The sequence below is a fragment of the Zingiber officinale genome, chromosome 5B (assembly GCF_018446385.1).
Source record: "Zingiber officinale cultivar Zhangliang chromosome 5B, Zo_v1.1, whole genome shotgun sequence".
Lineage (NCBI taxonomy): Eukaryota > Viridiplantae > Streptophyta > Magnoliopsida > Zingiberales > Zingiberaceae > Zingiber > Zingiber officinale.
Genome location: NC_055995.1, coordinates 124,881,550 through 124,900,568, shown reverse-complemented (window position 1 = coordinate 124,900,568; position 19,019 = coordinate 124,881,550). Strand labels below are relative to the sequence as shown.

General features: G+C 38.5%; 2 protein-coding genes across 4 annotated transcripts; one reads left to right on the top strand and one right to left on the bottom strand.

The window, feature by feature from the left end:
• Nucleotides 1–411: 411 nt before the first annotated feature.
• Nucleotides 412–14,132, top strand: LOC121985792 (putative GPI-anchored protein pfl2). Of its 3 annotated transcripts, XM_042539439.1 has the most exons (11): nucleotides 412–779; nucleotides 1,677–1,720; nucleotides 2,022–2,136; nucleotides 2,246–2,372; nucleotides 7,132–7,823; nucleotides 11,165–11,426; nucleotides 11,497–11,773; nucleotides 12,523–12,681; nucleotides 13,105–13,256; nucleotides 13,320–13,569; nucleotides 13,646–14,132. In XM_042539439.1, the coding sequence occupies exons 1-11, from the start codon at nucleotides 590–592 to the stop codon at nucleotides 13,901–13,903; spliced, it is 2,526 nt and encodes an 841-aa protein (XP_042395373.1). In that variant the 5' UTR covers nucleotides 412–589; the 3' UTR covers nucleotides 13,904–14,132. The 3 variants fall into 3 exon arrangements, with proteins under 3 accessions (XP_042395373.1, XP_042395372.1, XP_042395371.1); XM_042539438.1 differs by having other exon boundaries at nucleotides 12,526–12,681; nucleotides 13,105–13,569; XM_042539437.1 differs by having other exon boundaries at nucleotides 413–779; nucleotides 13,105–13,569.
• Nucleotides 14,133–15,352: 1,220 nt separating this feature from the next.
• On the bottom strand, nucleotides 15,353–15,964 carry LOC121987835 (transcription factor IBH1-like 1). The gene has a single exon (XM_042541557.1). It carries the CDS (start codon nucleotides 15,878–15,880, stop codon nucleotides 15,476–15,478), a length of 405 nt encoding a protein of 134 aa, XP_042397491.1. The 5' UTR covers nucleotides 15,881–15,964; the 3' UTR covers nucleotides 15,353–15,475.
• Nucleotides 15,965–19,019: the final 3,055 nt, after the last annotated feature.

The window sequence follows — 19,019 nt, the reverse complement described above, 5'->3', positions numbered from 1 at the left end:
ATAATAATAGTTTATTTTTGTAATTGTTTTATAAAAAATAGAAGAGAAGAGAAGAAAAAAAAGATAAAATATCAAAAGAAACAATTTAATTTTGTATATCTTAGAAATAGTACTTATAATTTGTTGAGAGGAATCTTGCATTACTTGTTAATTAATCCACCTAATTAATTAGTGATTAGAACGTTATAATATATAATTCTATTTAATCGTTATGGTACGTACCGATGATTTAGAGGTGCAAAGCGGATTATGTTTTTTTTTAATCTTTGAGGGAGTTTTATAATTTTTGAAATTCTTAGGAAAATTGCGAACTTTGTGAAGCTTCAAGGGTGTTTTTAAATTTTCCCAAAATATAATAATATTTCATTAGAATAAATTACTGAAAATAATTTGGTAAAGGATTCCTAGCTTGTGGTGAGACGGATAACATTTGACATTAAAACTTTTTAGGGCGGGATATATGCTCGAAAATATACGCGGTGAGGGATAGAGCCGAAAAGGGTTTTCGCCGCCCAAGTCCTCAGGCGTTACCAGGTCGCGCTTTCACTTTGCTCCTCGCTCTGCTAGCGGAACAAGGGCGGAGGAGAGGATGAGCGGTGCCGGAAGCGGAGGCAGCAGGGGAAACGGCCCGTCGTTAGCGATCACGATTCCGTCCGGGTCGAGGAAGCTGGTGCATAGTCTCAAAGAGATCGTGAACTGCTCGGAGGCGGAGATCTACGCCATGCTCTGCGAGTGCGACATGGATCCTGATGAGGCTGTCAACCGACTCCTCTCGCAAGGTGCCCGTTCCCTCAATATTTCCTTCTCTCTCTCGGTTGGTTCTGTCAGTGATGTTTCTGTTCTCGACATCAGATTGTGTGATAGAGGCGATGTACTAATGGTTTGAAATGAGAGGGACAGAGACGGAGGCGGTTTTGCATATCTGTATTTGTTTCTCCTTGGATCCGAGGAAAAAATAAATCCAGTTTTGCTTGCCAAAACGTTTGCTTTACTGAAAGAAAAACGTCTGGTGGAGGATTTCTACCCTTGTCTACGGAACAAAGGAAGAAGCAGCCTTTTTTCATGTCTCGCTTACTTGAATTTTGGATACTCGCCCTCAATATCTAACCTCAAAACATAGGAAACCTCACGGAAGTCATTTAATTCGTTAAGCAACTGTTGCTTGATTTTCAATACTTGGAGCATTTATCTTGCAATACCTTCACCCCGCAGGGTACCCGTGCCACCTCTCATCTTCCTTTGCTTAGCTTATTGTTGAAAAGGAAAAATAATGAGGGGAAGTGAGGCATATAATACAAACGTTTTTTTATCCTACTTGATGGATGCAATGTGTCACAGATCATTTTTATTTCCTTTTGGGTTCAAGTATGTTCATTTTTGTAGAGAGAGGCATTGCTATTCACTTGTATATACACTTCATATATTAGTACTCAATTGCCTTTTGGTACCCTCGAGAAATCACTTATCTTATCTAACCTCTATATCTGTTTGACCTCCCTGTTATATAAATATATACAACATTTAAATTGTCCTCTCCATCACTTTTTTTGGCCATTGAGTTACCTAATTAATGCTGTGAAATAGTGTGACTGATGAAATAATTTCTGAAAATTGTTAAATGGTAATCAAGCTCTCAAAGTAGGCATACATCTACTTACTGTTCATTCACAATGCAGATACTTTTCATGAAGTGAAGAATAAGCGCGATAAGAAAAAGGAGGTTAGTGAATGCACTGTTACACAATTTTTTTGGTAGATTTCACAGCTTTGGACATGCTTTAAGGTGTTTAGTAAGTATAGGTCGTGTGACCATTAAATTGATCAGACTGTCATAATCTTTGATGTCTTTGTTTCTATAGATCCTTGAGGTGATCACACATTCTTTTTCAACCACTAATTGAAAAGGGATATTAGTTATGTGTTCAGTTAATTATTGTTTTTAGCCTTCAAATGTTCTATTGGTAATTTTGTTAGACAAGGTAGAAATTTAATCCAACTTTCCCCTCTCTTTCTCTTTCTAGACCAGAGAATTTCCAGAAACAAAGTCTCGAACAGGGAACAACATCTCAGGAAGAGGAGCTAGGGGGAGCACAGACCGTGGCAGTCGTAATACTTCTTCCCAATCTAGTTCTATTGGTACGTTGCTATACTATTTTGGTTTCTATATCTTTGTTGGGGACTGTATATTATATGTATTTTTTTTCTATTTGATTGCAAATTTCTGTTCATCTATTTGTCCTTATAGAACATGGCATTGGCAAGGGTAAAGTCACATACAGGAAAGAAAATGGTGCTAATACTGTTCCAGTGTCACCTGTTTTGGAATATTCCACAGTACCAACTAATCCTCCTCAAACACAAACAATCGCAAGGTGATCACTAATTTAATTTCATTGGACTGGCTGGATATTTACATTGGAAGTAGTATGTTCCAATGCCCAGATAAATATTATAACTCTATCTTTTGGTGATTTGTTTTTTATTTTGGGTGTTGGATGCTTTAGATATGTTTAGGCAGTTGTAATTTAAGATGATGGTGAAATTGCAAGTTTAAATTTCTCGATAAATTTTCTTGACCTTGGTTCCAATAAAAGGATTTTTTTTTTGGGCAAAAATTAAAAGGGCGTCCATCATTTGTAAAATCATCAGATGAGCGCTTCATTTCCAATTAAAGTCAAATGGGCGCTCCATTTAACATGAACTATCCAAAATACTCTTACATTATTTAATCATTTATTCGATCGTGTAGAAGCTAGCAATTAACTTTTACAATTGTAGAAGCCAGTTGCTAACTTCTATAACAATGACTTTATATATTTTGATTTTGCTTCTCTGTGTGATAACCCGGTTAAAACAATATTTCAATGAGCAAACTAACGATGGGGACTCCATGACACTCACTACATTTCAAATGAATATTATTTAATCATGATTAATTATGTAGAACCTAGCATGTAGCTTCTATAACATGTAGAAGCTAGCAACTACCTTTTACAGCATGTAAAAGCTAGCAATTAGCTTCAAGTTTTTATCATTTTGATTTTACTTGTATGATTGATAATCTGGTAAAACTACATTTCAATGAGTAAAACAAACGTGTAGACTACATGTCACTCATTACATTTCAAATGAACATAATATAATCATGATCGAGTGTGTATAAGCTAGCATGTAGCTTCTACAGCATATAACAGCTACTTGCTAGCTTCTACACATTGTAGAAGTTAGCCGGTAGCTTCTATAACGTGTAGCAACTACCTGCTAGCTTATATACATTGTAGAAGTTAGCCGGTAGCTTCTAGACATTGTAGAAGTTACTCAGTAATTGAATCCATGGGTATTTTCGGAATAAAATTGTGGGAGGGTGCTCATTTGACTTTTTTTGGAAAAGGGGTGTTAATATGATGTTTCTCTTAATTTGGGGCGCTGTTTTGATTTTTGCCCTTTTTTTTTCTTTCTATGCTCTTTAGCTCTACAATTATGTATTGGCTATAGTTCCAAATGCTTGGATTGTTACACCATAATTTGATTCAATGCTTGGGTACCTTAGGAAGACATATATGGTACAAAGTCACTGGCAGAGTGTCAATACTTATGCTTTCTTTTAGTTATCTACTCAACAAGCTTGCTTAATTGTGCATGATGCTAGTCTATGTAACTTGGACTTGGATACAAGTGTCTAGTATGGATGTGGAACCAAGTGTTCAACATAAGTACTTATTAAAATCTGTACAACATGGGGGATAGTGTACATATGATGTCCATTCAGAGTGAGTGTCTAAGTGTCAATATCCTATACAAGTACAGAAGGGGTAGATGATGGGCTGATCCTTTATGATCACTTCAATATGTATAAAAAATTATGTAGAACACTTAGTGTAGGATTATTCCTGATGTTGTTGTGAAGAACCATACTACATAATTTGGTTAGTATTTTAAGTTTTTAACTTTGGACAAGCTCTGATGTCTTAGCAGAACTAAATGATTTTTGGATTTAGAGTAATATTTACTTTTTTTTGGCAAGACTATATGAGTTCTGATTGCCTTCTTTTCAATATTCATTGGTATTGCTTAACTGACAAGTTATATTCTAGATTTCTTCAATCAGTTCAAATTCCAGTTGCATGTGTGTTGTGTCTCATCCTTTTTTGGAGAATATCTAAACAAAGAAATGCTATTTTGTTCTTATTATGCCAAGTGGATGGAACTGCATGTTGTTTCACTCATATAAAATTATTTTCATGAATACGGCTTCACTTCATAATGAGACAATTGTAAATGGTAAACTAGAATCTTGCGGGAAACACTACAAGGGAAATGTTCTAGGCTTAGTAGAATAAAGATAGAATATATAAAATTTAAGTTTAGTAATATTAGATATAATGAGACAATTTTTAAGACAGGCGATGACAAGTTATTTGGAACTAAGAGCTTTAGATATTTAGGATTATTTTTTTAAAATGATGGAGTGATTGAGAGAGATGTCTTACATAGAATACAAGCAGGATGGTTGAAATGGAGGAGAGCGTCGGGTGTTTTATGTGATCGTAAAGTACCTCTAAAACTTAAAGGAAAATTTTATAGAACCACAGTTAGACCTGCTATGTTATATGGAGTTGAATGTTGGGTGACTCGAGTACATGAGTAGAAGATGAGAGTTGTAGAGATAAGGATGTTAAGGTGGATGTGTGGATATACGAGAATGGACAGAATAAGAAATGAGAGCATTAGAGAAAAAGTCGGAGTTGCATCCATTAAAGGAAAACTCCGAGCGACACATTTAAGATGGTATGGGCATTTACTTGGACGATCAATACATGTTTCAGTTAGGCGATGTGAAACTATGACAAACACGCATATCAAAAGAGAAAGAGGACGACCAAAAAAGACTTGGTTAGTTACAATAAAACAAAATAAAATTTATTTAAGTATAAATGATGATATAGTTGGAGATAGACCTCAATGGTGTAAAAGGATCCATATAGCTGACCCCACTTAGTGGGATAAGATTTGGTTGTTGTTGTTGTTGTTGTATGACTTCACATCATAAGTAAAGCTCTATTGTGGATGGTATCATAATTATCTGTCTCTAATGATGATGATCCTTACCTTCTTATCTTGATCAATCATGAAGCATGATATTGCAATAACTAGTTGGTACGTAGTGTCACAGGTGGCAAAATTGATCCGTTAATTTGTCAAGTCTAACCATTGGTCCAAATAATAGCTCATCACAACTGAGAATTTATCCATTAACTTATTAGGCCTGACCATTTGCCTAAAATACTTAAGACTTAAGTTACTAATACTCACTCATATAAGCTTATAAATCTTCTTCATGCCTATAGCTACCATGTAAGATTAAACTATGGTGGCAAAGAAGAATTCTGCTGTGTTTGGGTTAGCCAAGTTTCTTTGCACATGTCAGAGATTGACCCCCCTTCAATTACTTTTAATTTTTCCTGCTACTATTGAAAGGTAACTTTACAAGAAAAATAATCATTGAGCTAATATTCATCAAATATTCCTTTATTGTCAAGAGATTTCTGAATCGTATCATTCCAAAAATCCAAGATCTTACAGAAATAAGGGGATCCAGCTATCAGAAGATTTTCAGATCTTGGTAGTTACAGTTAATTGGATAGGCATGTAGCTATCCATGTTTGAATCTGACTCATGCCTTCTATTGTTGGACCTTGTATTTATCCTATTGTTGGTCTTGTTGCTAGGAATTGCTTGGATTTGAATAGGCATGATTCAGGTGTATTATTCGCAGCAATTCTTTCCACTTTATCACACATTGCAATGATTGCACTATGATGTTGTTAGGAAAGTGAAGGGGCAAGTCTTTGTGAGGCATGATCTTTCAAGTGTGATGGATTTTATCTACCTCCTCTTTTGATTGACAATGACAATGCTGCCAGAGATAATTTTTATAGCAAGAGTAAAGTCATAACAAAGCAGAGTGATCATGAGTATAAATAAAGTATCCTACTATCCTTCTTCAGTTTGCAGAATGCTACAGTTGGTTTCTTGGACTGCTGAACTTGAACTGTTGCAATTTACTCATGGTCATTCACTACCTATCTGGTTTAGGTAGTTGCACAATCCAGGGCAGGATTTTGGTTCTTGTTGGTCAATGATACTATAACATTACATCAATTTCTGGCTCTGTGGGTATATATGCTTTTCTTTATTACCTACTCATTCATTTAGTAAATGATCACATATCCAAATAACATAAACCCTCATGAAAGCCCTGTTCTTTACTTTAATATAAGCACTTAACTTTGCCACAAGGCATAGTTGTGTGAGGTTTAGTAATAGTTCTTTGTTTTCCATCAATGTTGTCAATGTTATGAAAGAAGAATGGATCCTTGATTTTGCTAAATATTCATATCAAATGGAAGGTCACCTGTATTTCTGGAGGAACTAGCACTGTTGCTTGCTTGATGCGCTCAGGCAGGATAGGAACGGATTGTTGTATTCCCTTGTTTATGCTTTCTCCGACATAGGATCTATTGAGGACATCATTCGTTCAGGGACATGATCAAAGGACTAAAGATAATGTTGGGGATATATGGAATGACTGACCATTATGTCAAGAAGAGTTGAACAATAGATGAAGATCATTTGGTTGATGAAATGTAGGCACTGGAAGTGATTCTCTGCAAATTAGGGTTCTTAGTACGAGCAGGAACTTCCGAAGAGAATATGATAGCTTCTAGGAATTCCCTGATAAATGGATATATAGAATTTCTTTACTGCTTGTTGATAAAAAATGAAACCTTGAATAAGAATAATAATTTGTGAACTATTGGTCATGATTTTAGTACCAGCTTTGTTTTTCTAGCTTGTAAAGAAACATCTTTAAAGCCTCTTTCTAGTTGTTGGAAAAAATGATTCCCAGCAATTGATTTAAAGCATGATTTATACTTCTATTATTACTTTTGACCAACTTGTAAAACTTTTTGATTTTATAAAGTATATTTAAAAATTTTGCTACTTGTATTGAATTATTTGTGAGCAGATCCTACGGTTTGGTTGTCCTCTAGTTTTTTACTACTTTTACTTAATTGGTTGTGAGTACTATGCTTATCAAATTTCCTTTCTTTCCTTATGTTTTTGCAGCAATCTGTCTTCTTTTGGAAATACAACACAACCAGCAAGTGTTGCTGAAGGCATTTCTATGCCAATGCAATCCTTATCTGGTTTCCATAACAGCTGGTTAGGCAAGCAGGGACAGATGTCCATGGCTGATATTGTTAAAATGGGTAGACCTCAAGCTAGACCTAGCATACCCGCCATGGAAACTGAAAGGTCTGACTTGACAAAAAATGCAACGATGTCAAATGTATCAAACCAGGGTTTCAAGGAATCCTCAATCGAAGTCTTTCAAACAGATTCAGAAGAAATTTCAGAATCATTTCAGGAATCTGATCATGTTTATGAGCATGGAGTTGATGACATGATTGCTGAAAATTGGCATATCTCTCAAGATGGATGGTTTGAGCAACCTATGGAAAGTGCATCAACCACAACTGGAATATCTGGCGTCAGTGCTTTTTATGAAAACACTTCAGATTTGTCATCATCTGCAATGGTTAACAGACCTAACTACCATATAGATTCTCACTTGGAAGGCATTCATCTGGAGGAAAAACTTAATATTAAAACATTGCCAGCTAAATGCAGATCCACATCTGCCTCTAGCATGCACTTTATGGTGGGTTCTTCAGTAGATGCTCCGCATTTAGATGAGGGTACAGTGGGAAATACAAATTCCCACCTATCACAAAGGCATGAGCTAGATCATTGTGAAGGTAAATTTCACCCTTCCTATGCACTTTCTTTATCTCTTTATTTTTCATTATCGATATTTGCTCTTCCATTGTGCACTGAATCAAATTTTTGGTTCTAAACATTGAAAATATGGAATTATTATTTACTGCTGGTTCAGATCCTTGTAATCACTAGCAATTATCGGTTTAAAGTACCTAACAAATTTGCTGGTTATAAAGATCATCAGTTTACGAGGTTATCTCAGACTCAATATCTTTGTTATTTTTTATTTGTCATTACCTATTACTTTTGTTTATTTATGTTGCATTGAGATTTGATATGCCATTCTAGATCCTTGAATCTTTCTTTCGGAGTTTCGGGTTTGATTTGTGGAAAGAGAACTTAAGAAACTAATGGTGAGTTTGGTTTGTGCATTTTTCATTTTCATTTTCATTTTCATTTTCTGGAAAACACGCGTTTCTGAAAAATGGTGTTTGGTTTGCATTTTTCATATCTGTTTTCTAAAAAAATAAATAGCATTTTCTAGAAAAATAAAGAATGTCTAAAAGTCATTTTCTATTTTCTAGCAAATGTGTCTTTTTTAGAAAATGAAAATGGAAAACATGCAAACCAAACGCACCATAAAGGTTTTTAGTTAAGTGAAACTAAAATTAAGTATGTAAATGTAATTTCACTTATGAGCAATAAGTAAAATAGATGAAAATGGAATTTTTATAAATTAGATATCTTGGGTTTTTTATTTAATAAGATGGGTTGAATGGAGAGGAGCTTGTAGAGTCTTGTGGGATTTTCCTATGTCACTTTTGGCTAAAAAGGAAATTATATGACTGGTAGGCCGAAATATTCAATTATTTAGAGTGGAAGCTTCTAGAGGGTTGAGGGAGACTAACCCTTACATTAATGTAATAAAGAATGCTTTAATTAATTATTTAATTTCAATATTACTAGTGGCATAGCATTGCATGTATAAATTGTATTGACAGACAATGATCCTTGTGTGTTTTATCTCATTATCTCCCACTTAACTTCCGCCTAGAAGTTAAGGTTGAGTTTCCTTTTTGACTTTGTTGTATAGTTGTTTCAAACATTTTAGAAGTTACCAATTGCATAAATGTTCAAGTGTGAACATTTTCTTGGAGTATATAATTTGGACCATGGTACAGAAATTAACAAGTTTACGTTATGAGATTTTAATAAATGGTGTATATTCAACAATTTTTTAAGTTAAAAATCATTAGGACAAATATGTAAATGAACAGTTCAGTATATTTACAAGTGTGATTGTCAAACTGTTATCAGGATTAAGCATCAAAATGCCTAAGCTTCAACCATATTGAATCAGTAGGATTAATTGAAAAGGAATTAATAGAAACATTTAAAAAACAAAAAAAAACAAATTTCAATAGTATTCTGATTAAGAGAATTTATATGACATTTTAAATTGACTTAATTAATTCATTCAAATAGTGCATTAACTTTTGGGTAATTAACTTACCCCATAACTAATTAAGTTAATTAAATACAATCGAACACCTTGCCTTCAAGTTCATTGATATCAATTTTTTGTCAAATCTTTATTTTTATTTTAACACTATTTTTTTTATTAATTAATGAAAGTTGACTTTTAAATAGGGGAACGGCATACATCAATTAGCAGAATTTATTTATTTTAATATTTTAATAATCATCACCATATACTCTACAAATTTAGAAATTTTTAATCAAATTTTAAAAAATAATTTATCATGTTTATTAAAAAATCCTGTGTCTATAAAGGCTACATTGTTATTGGTTTTCTTTGTCCTTTTCCTCTCCTTATCGTGGCACTCATGGTTCTGGGACCTGATGGACTATAGCATGTCGGGTATGCTTGTTTGTCTAAGGGTCCATGAGGATGGATCGTACTTGCAAAAAATGTAGGAAGGGTGATTCTCTTTGAAGGGGAATGCCTTTCGACTTTATTTGATGTGCATTCTTTTGTAGCTTTCTGCAAGTTTGCATGTAAACTCTATTATCAAGCATCCATGCTGAATGCATTTCACTCGAGTAGGTCACGCTGAGCGGATATTTAGACACCAATCTCTATTCATATATCAGTGTCCATGTGAATATCCATCTTGATAGGAAGTGGCTTCACTCATTGCGTGATCTGTTGGTAACAATACCCTAGAGAGAAATGTGCTGCTGGAACTGTGAGATTTTATTGGTGGCAAATCCTTTACTTACGTTTGCAGGTTTGAGTTGCAGATCAACGTGTCATGAGGACGTGTCATGGTTTTGGCACAGGAGTACATTGATATCTGATGAATTATACCCTATTATCCTCAATAGGAATATTTCATCTAAAGCACTTGACTATCTAAGGGCCTATTAGGTGGAGGTTTTCATTGTATCAAATAGACATGGTGTTTCAAAAGGGGAATGCCTCTAGACTTTGTATGATGCAGATCCTTTAATAGCTTGGTGCGGGAGCACACACATGCTTTTTGGAAGAGTGCCAATGCTAAGGATCATTTGATCGAGCAGATACTCATCTGGATTGTGCTACCTGGACGACAAAGTTTCCCAACCGCATAGTGATCTGTGGGTGTCTGCTTGAGTGTTGAACTCGCTTTCATAGTTTGAGCCTTTGAGGTTCAATGGAAACAGTGACCCATAATAACCCACTTGCCTCGTGCATTTTCTAACGCCTTGTTTTAATTCAATTGCTAAGATTTGTTGTCACCCAATGTTATAAGATTTTCTTACCTGTCTAACCAAGATCCATCAATTTGTTGCTTGGGTTTGCCACCCTCAATTTACTTTTCATCACTCTCTTCCCTCACGACCAAGCTAAAGCAATTTTTTTTCAAATTACTCTTGATTGACCTTGTTTAAAACGATTGCAGACCTGCTTTCTAAAAATGTTTTTTATTCATTGGCTTATTTCTTTGCTTCTTTTCCCACCTTTATTGATCTCCTTCAAAAAACTGATTTCTCATGAAAAATCACATCTATGATCTATCTTTCCTGATCCTGATCAGGACAAATCAATTATAACAACCATGCTGATGTTAAGCTCTTGGCTCTACTCACGGAAGGTTTGATCTTGATTCATTTCCATTTTTGTTTAATACATTACCATAAAGGGCACTTGAAATTTTCCATAGGATCTATTTTACGCCTTGTTTTTAGTTGGTAGAGTTGAGGTTTTGATATCATGACAATACTCTTGAACAATAATTTATTTTTCCTTCTTCCAGTATCCAATGTTTCTTTTCCTTTCCAAGGAACTCATGCAATGCTGTGAACATGATCAGCTGCTGTCATTTTGAGAATATCTACCTTTCTCTCCATGTCTGAGTTTTTTTTACTGCTGCAGATGGCAGGATTGAAATTTCATCAGCTGCTGCAAATTTGGGCCAGCTAAGTTTGCAAGAGGAAACAAGTCCTATTGAACCCAATCCTGCAGTGATAATTCCTGAGCATTTAAGGGTTACAAATTCAGAATGCACACGTTTGAGCTTTGGCAGTTTTGTTTCCGGTGCATTTTGTGGATCTTTAAAGTTGGACCCACTAAAAAGCAACTCTGAAATGTCGCCAGTTTTGAATGATGCTCCAAGAGTTGATGGTCCTTATGTGAGGTAACTTTTTTTTTTTTTTGTAAAACATTGTTGTTTGATTTCATTCTAATAAAGGGTGTCTTTTTATTAGAAATCATGACCACCATGATGTGCAACTCAAGACCACTCTGTCTGAGAACTTAGCTTCCGTATCTACATCTGGCCCAGAGAACCTTATCATGCCCTTAGTTTCACAAGCTGAAATAATGAGGAAAGACCCATTGGATGACGAACATGGACTTCACTACACCCATCCATCTGCTTCTAATTATGAATCTTCAACCTCTATGGAACCAAATACTGCAGCTTATGCTTTCTCACATGGAAATGCACAAATGCAAAGTCTTTCAGCTTTATCAAGTTTGATGGTAATGAACTAATCTATGATAGTCTGGTATGGGGATGATTTTATGGTGTTTATTTTTCCTAGCATTCACCCTGGTAAGGGTTTCGTTATACTGGAAAATTTAAGGTAGTTAATCTAATAATCATTGTGCAATCTAAAAGGCTTAGGCTTAGTGCATTCCTGTGCTTTTCTTGATAATTATCTGCTTACTGTTTTGTACCTATGCACATTTAGCTGGGTAATTTCTGATAGTTTTCCCCAATGTCGTAAGCCAAACCAAATTTGGCACTTCTCTTGATCAATTGGCTAAAGTAATTTTGATTCATAATGCAAATGACATCTTAATTAATACTGTGTTAGCATTCACCAGTATAACATACAAATTAGGAAACAGATCTCATGAGTTGGTTTATGCATTTTTTGGTTCTTATTTGATTAATTCACATTTCAAGTGGCCAGCATGTACTCTGCTTTAAATTTTTTGATGGCTTATGAATAATTAGTCCAATGTTTCAGCTATGAAATAAGCTTACTTATTTAAAAAAGAGGAAAACTCTTGTAGCAAGATTTCTACTTGCTTCATATGTTTATATATTTGAAAACAGAGTTCTTTGGAAAGAATATGTGATCCTTTTGATTGCCAAAAAAAACCCTATATTGTAGTTATTCCTACCTTTGATTCATGGAGGTTGAGGTGTTGTCACTTTTCATGATTTGAATAAAATAAGTTTGATTGCATGGAATTTTTCACCGTCAATATCCACCATGCAGCAGACAAGTGATCTACAAAATAGAATATTACCGGCGAGCGTTCCTCCTATTTGGGAGTTCGATCTTCCTTTGTCTACATTGTTGACCACCCAGTCAATGCCTATGAGGTATAGCACAACAATATCATCTGATAGTGGGCCAAGCGTATCCATGCCTCAGGTAATCGCTAGCTTCTTAAATTCTTATATACCTTATTTTTTGACTGCTTGGAATTTGGTTTACAAATTGGCAAAGTATCTGCTGATTTTTATGGTCATTCCCACTGGGATTATGTTTATTAATTTTTTTTTCACAAATCGGAAGCAAACATCTGCTGATCATGACAGACATTTTTATTATGTTCAGTGGGCATGTTAAGTTTTTTGGCTCTTTTTTTCATTGGTTTCATGATAGCAGCTATCTCAGTTGTAGTAGCATGTATTTGTCACCAATCTGTTATTTCTTCTGCCCTTATGGTTCATATGCAAACATGAAACGTCAAGTGTTTTAATTGATAATTACTGCATGGTATTTTAATTGATAATTACTGCATTAAGAATTGAAGGAATCATTTTTTTTGTTCTCAAGTAATACCTTTTGCAGGCTTTGAACCCAGGAGTGTTTTCAAATCATCATTCTACTCTGCAATCCTTGCCAAGCACCACTATGCTTGCAAGTCCTGCATTTCAACACCTTCCTCTCCACCATTACTCTCAGCCATCTCTTCCAATAGGCCAATTTTCCAATATGATAAGGTACCCTTTCCTTCCCCAAAACTATTACCTGCCTTCTTACCAACAAACATATGCTGCAAACAGTCCGTTCCACCAAACAACTCTGGTTCCTGCTGCGAATACCAAATATCCACAGCTTCAATATAGAAGTAGCTTGCCTCTGACAAGCTTACCACAGGCTTATACCAATTCCACTTCTTATGGAGAGTTTGGAAACTCGTCAACCCTTCCAGGGAGCTTCACCCTTAACCACACATCTCCATCTTCTTCAACAATTGGGTTTGATGAAGCTTTGAGATTGCATTACAAAGAAGGTTACACGTCCAGTCAGCAGGTATTAGTGATTTCACCTCGGTTGCTAATCATTTTAACATAATAATCTGAATTAACTATGAGATTGGGATTGCCAGATTGAGAACCCTGCGATGCGGATTCAGGGTGCTGGTTCTGCTCTTCCAGCCAGCAACTACTATGATTATCAAAGTCAGAATCAGATCCCAGGAGTTCATCAAAATCAACTGGCCATGCTCGGAGCTTTGGGGTACCAAGACATGCACCATACACAGGGTGGCTCCTCAAGCCAACCTAACCATAGGGAAGGGAATTTGAATGACTCTCAGTCCATGCAATCACAGTCGACAAACCATATCTGGCAACGTGGTTACTAAGCCCTTGCTGATGACTCCGCCTTTTTTATGGGTCCTTTAAAGATTGTGTGTGTGAGTTTGATCAGATGTATACGCCATTTGATGCTTTCTAAACTGACCAGAAGGACTCAACTGGTTGGCGGTTGCTAATTTCATTTGACAGTTTTTCGAGTGTGCCTTGCTTTTAGCAATTAACGTGAATTCTTGTAGACTAATCTTGTTTGAAGAAAACATTTACAACTTACTTTCACCCTGACGCATCTAACAAAGTTTTGTTATTTGGTTCTTCTACATATGGAATTGTTTTCCAATAAATTATGTCATTTAGCTTGAAGAAACCATTACCATTTTATGAACTTTCTATTCGTCACCTTCCATATTTTAACTTTAGGAATTAGGATGAATATAATTTATTTATGAACTTTCTATTCGTCACCTTCCATCACCATTACAAGTATACACTTTATAATTGTTAATTTATTTTGAAATAATAATCAGTTTGTATGGGAAAAGTCTGAGTTCAATCGGTCTCTTTTTTGTAAAAAAAAAAAAACTCTCAATGGGTCTTTTAATAAATAAAACCCTTTGAATACTGACAAAAACTTAGGGTTTTAGTCATGTGAGATACTTATATTTATTATTATGATAAATCAAAATCAATTTAAATTTTTACTCAGTATTTGATTTGGAAAAATTCATGCATATAAAATGTTGGCAATTTGGACAATAAACTCTTTTGTTGTAATATTTTGTACAGAAGAGTTGGCATATATATACACTTTGTATAAAATAGATAATACTTAGTTGGAAAATTTTCTTATTTGCCCCTGAATTTAGTTTAGAATTTTTTTCTTACAAAAAAAAAGTTGAATAAAATAAAATAAACACTTAAAATTAATTTTTCAACCTATTAAAAGTTTAAAATTTTAATGTAAATGTTATTTTTAAATTATTTTATTTAAGTTTTAAAATAATAAATTAAGACAAAAGTTATCTAACAGACCTGGATCAAATTATACCTTTCTTAAAAAATTAAAATTTGAGAGCCTTTACATGTTACCTAAAAATAGAAAAAAAAAACAGTAGGGACTGTAGGGTACTGCATTTGCCAATGTCTAATTTCTTAAGTTCTGTAACAGTTGTGATTATATATTTGACGTTGACTTTAGCCAAATCTAATCGTACATTAATCAAGTGGAAAATACTGAATCGATTGTTTGCCTCTTAAATTTATTCCCTTTGGTCATCTGATTACTCCAGTTTGATTAGATCTCGTATCGGAAACAAATGCCTCATACTGCAACAAATTAATCCTGCAATTACGGCGGACCAAACAAAACGCGACAACTCCAATTTTCATTTCTGAAAATTAAAGTATAGACAAGAGAACTGAAAACGAATTATGTGTTCAATTGACTTTTTCTATTTTTTTTGTAAATTGTTTTTTGTCAAAATCCCAAACACTCGATCAACGTCAACCTAAGAATCGTGTCATTAGTTCTTTCAACGGAATGAAATTGATTCTTAAGGTCGATCTATCTACTACTGCATTATTACTTTTCTGATAGCTTAATCTCTCTTAATGTTCCGACATTAACTCCCTCCTCTCGTCCTTTGGAATCCATGGAGCAAGCACGCCAGCGCCCGCATTGCACTCACCTGCTCCTGCAGCGCCTCGATGTAGTCGGCCGTCTCCTCAAACAGCCGCTCCGCTTCCATGATCTCCTCGCCGCCGGGGACCAGCCGCTGCAGGGTCCTCACCCGGGCCTGCAACATCTTCTCCTCTGGTTCATCTTCCACCCCCAACTTCTCCACTTCCACCGCCGCCCTCGTAGTCGTCGTCGTTTCCTCTTTGCTGATCAAGAGGCGGCGGCGGAGGAGGAGGGCGCGGCTCCAGTGTCGGCCGCGAGAGGAGCGGGCGAGGCCCAACTCGGCCGCCGTCTTGATACGACGGCTCCGCTCGAGGAGGCCGGCGTCGGCTTTCCCATCGGTATCCATGGATCTGCGTTGGCAACTGAACTGATCGAGGAGGAGACCAATTCTATATATAGTTGGTAAATTGATGCTCGGCGGCTATTGCAGGCAGGCAGGCTAGCTATGGCCGCGAGGCACAATTATGGATGTAGTGACGTACGGCAATGAAAGATGACATGCGGCGAGCGAGGGAGGAAAGGGGCCGGTCTGCGCGCTAGAATGAATGGCAGGAACAGATTGGCTCAGTGATTGACCCTGTTGGATGCAGGGGCCGGGCATGTTGCGGCAAAGTTAAGTGCTTTGTCTACCAGTTCGGCTCGGCTCGGCTCATAAGGCTAGGCGTGGTTACATTCATTAATTGTTTGTTTGTTGATGAGCATCCATTGATCGATGGATCGATCGCTGTGGAAAATTATTTTGTGTACGTTTTTGCAAAACTATTAATGTCGTTCAATCAAATCGGAAAAAGGTCCGATGGAATAATTACACCATTTAATTACACTCTCGGTGTTCGCTCAGATCAGGGAGTGACAGACAGAGCACGATGCATGTGCTTCAGACGGCCGAGGAACACCACGCTACGCGCGTCACTGACAAAGAAAGCGGATTGCACCGATCGAGAGGTCCCATCCGTGTCCATGCTTCTTCCGTAACATCTAAATCTGATCGTCAACAACCGTCTCACCGCGTGTCGTGCTCTGCTCCCCTCTTTAACTATACTTCTTCTTCTTGCCCGCTCTAATAATTCACATGCACGCTCTCTATATCTCAATCTCAATCACCCCCATCGCCCATCACTCGCTCTCGCTTTCCATGTGCCTGCGACGACGCCGTGACATCCTCCATGTGCTGCCCAAAAGCAACCTGGTCGGGTAGTTCCTTATCCAACAGCAAACGGCGCATGGCTAGCTCCAGCGCGCGCCCAGTTCACGCTTCCGCGACCGCGACCGCGCCCGCGCCAGCGGAATGAGGTGGAGGTGGTGGTGGTGGCCACATGGTTTCACATGGGAACCTACTGCCCATGTGCACGCCCTCGGAGCAGGCGCTCCATTTCCCCCACCGCCGCGCCGGCCGGCCCCATGCAGCCGACACCGGACCCGGCGGTGGGCCACGCGCGCGAGCAGCCACAGGACGATCCAGTCCCTGTCGCGCGCTCGTGTTGCGTCGGTGGCGCGAAGGGCATTGAATAGTTGAACCGGCCGTGGACATGGTTGGCTCCGTGCATGGCTCGCAGGATGTGCAGGCCCACTCCGCCAGGCACGGCCACCCCGAGTGGCGATCACCACCGGAGTGGCGCACTCAGAACTTGTCTCCGTACTCGCGCTTCCAATTCCTTCCTCCTGTACAAAGCCCTGCAGATCGATCAGCAACAGTTTCAATTGTGGCCAGCAAATTGTGGATCACGCCACGGGCACGCAGGCGGGCAATCAATTCTTTCCTTATTTTATTGTAACAGCACTTTAATGAACATGGTGGTCAATCCAGATTGACACGGAAAGCTATATGGAGTCAAATCAATTAGAAAAAAAAACTCCCTAATGTGGCATCTCACTAGGTTAGCTAGCGTGATAAAGTGTCCACTTTAGTTTATGATATTAGATTGTATAAAGTACGTCTCAACTACCAAAAAAGCAGGGCATTTGGCTGTTAGGAGGGCATTTGGGAGGTAAGTCCAAGTTTATATTCAATATGAGTGCTGATCTGATTGTAAGAACAGGGGCCTCTCGTTCGATGGAGTCAATGCCACGTGAAAGTCAAAGTGACAGGTAGCCGGCCGGAGAGGGGTGGGTTCGACCGACCGAGCGGCCGGTCGGTGTCTAGTGGATGGTTAAAGGCGCCCTGTCGAAAGTCAGGGTTCCGGCGCTCAGCGGACAAGATCGCAGGGCCGATCGGACTGCACGCTCGGCCAAAGCCATCAGGTAGCATACTGCTAATAGTCTCCACAAAGCACGTGATTGAGAATCTCCAAGTAAACCACCGTATACGTCCGGCCGGATGTCGCAGAAGCTGGCCGGCCGGACACCCTCCAGGGAGTAAGGGCAAAAGGACAAGTGACATCTTTTTCTGACAGCGGGTATGTTTCACATGTAGGCCATACTCCAAATCTTATGACAGGGGGTTCCGCTGTCCCATCGAGGACATGCTTGGACTGTAGCAGTATGGGTCAGGTAAGCTCACTGACAAGCCCTTACTGGGGTATGGGCCACGGACACGTGTACACCTCGGTATGTGTACACTCGCTTCTCCGCTGCCCTATATAAAGGCCCTCATCCTTCGCCGGAGGGACGCGTTCTAATATTTTGGGAGCCACTTTTTCACTGCCTGCTTGCCTGACTTGAGCGTCGGAGGGTCGTCGCCGGGAACCCCTTCCCGGCCCGACTTTTGTGCAGGCTCGCCGGAGATTCGTGCGACTAGACGGAGGCCTACGTCATCGACTAGGAGAGCGCCACGTACCCAGCGTCCGTTGGTTCAGCGACTCGGACATGATCAATTTGGCGCCGTTTGTGGGAACGCTCCTGCATCCGAGCGGAAGCAATGAACGAAGCTGGACGACAACACACGGTGACGCTTTCCACGGAGGAACTCGACGCTCTGATCGAGTTGAGGGCCGCCAAGCTTGTGGAGCAAAAACAGAAAGCACCGGCCGAGCGGCCGGAGCAGCAAGCAACGTCAGCATCTGGTGGCCGAGCGGAAGCACCATAGGCCACTGTTCCATTCCATCGGGCCTTATTCCGCACCCCTGAAGCCGTAGCAACTAATCGAGATCGGGGATCTTCTTCGGATGAAATACCTCGACGAGACGACAGAAAAGGGAAAGCCCCTCGAGCGGACTCATCACCCGAGCGAATTAATCGCCAATTTTCAGAGGCTATTCTACGAGACCCTCTGCCCAAGCATTATGTGCCTCCGACGATCGGCGAGTACAATGGAACCAGCGACCCGGATGATCATTTAGGTAAATTCGATAACACTGCAACTTTGCATCAATACACAGATGGGGTGAAGTGTCGAGTTTTCCTCATCACCCTTTCCGGATCGGCTCAACGATGGTTTCGGAGGCTGCCGGACGGATCCATCACAAGCTTCAAGGACTTCCGAACGACCTTCCTCTATCATTTTGCAAGCAGTCGACGCTATCAAAAAACCAGCGTTAGCCTGTTTG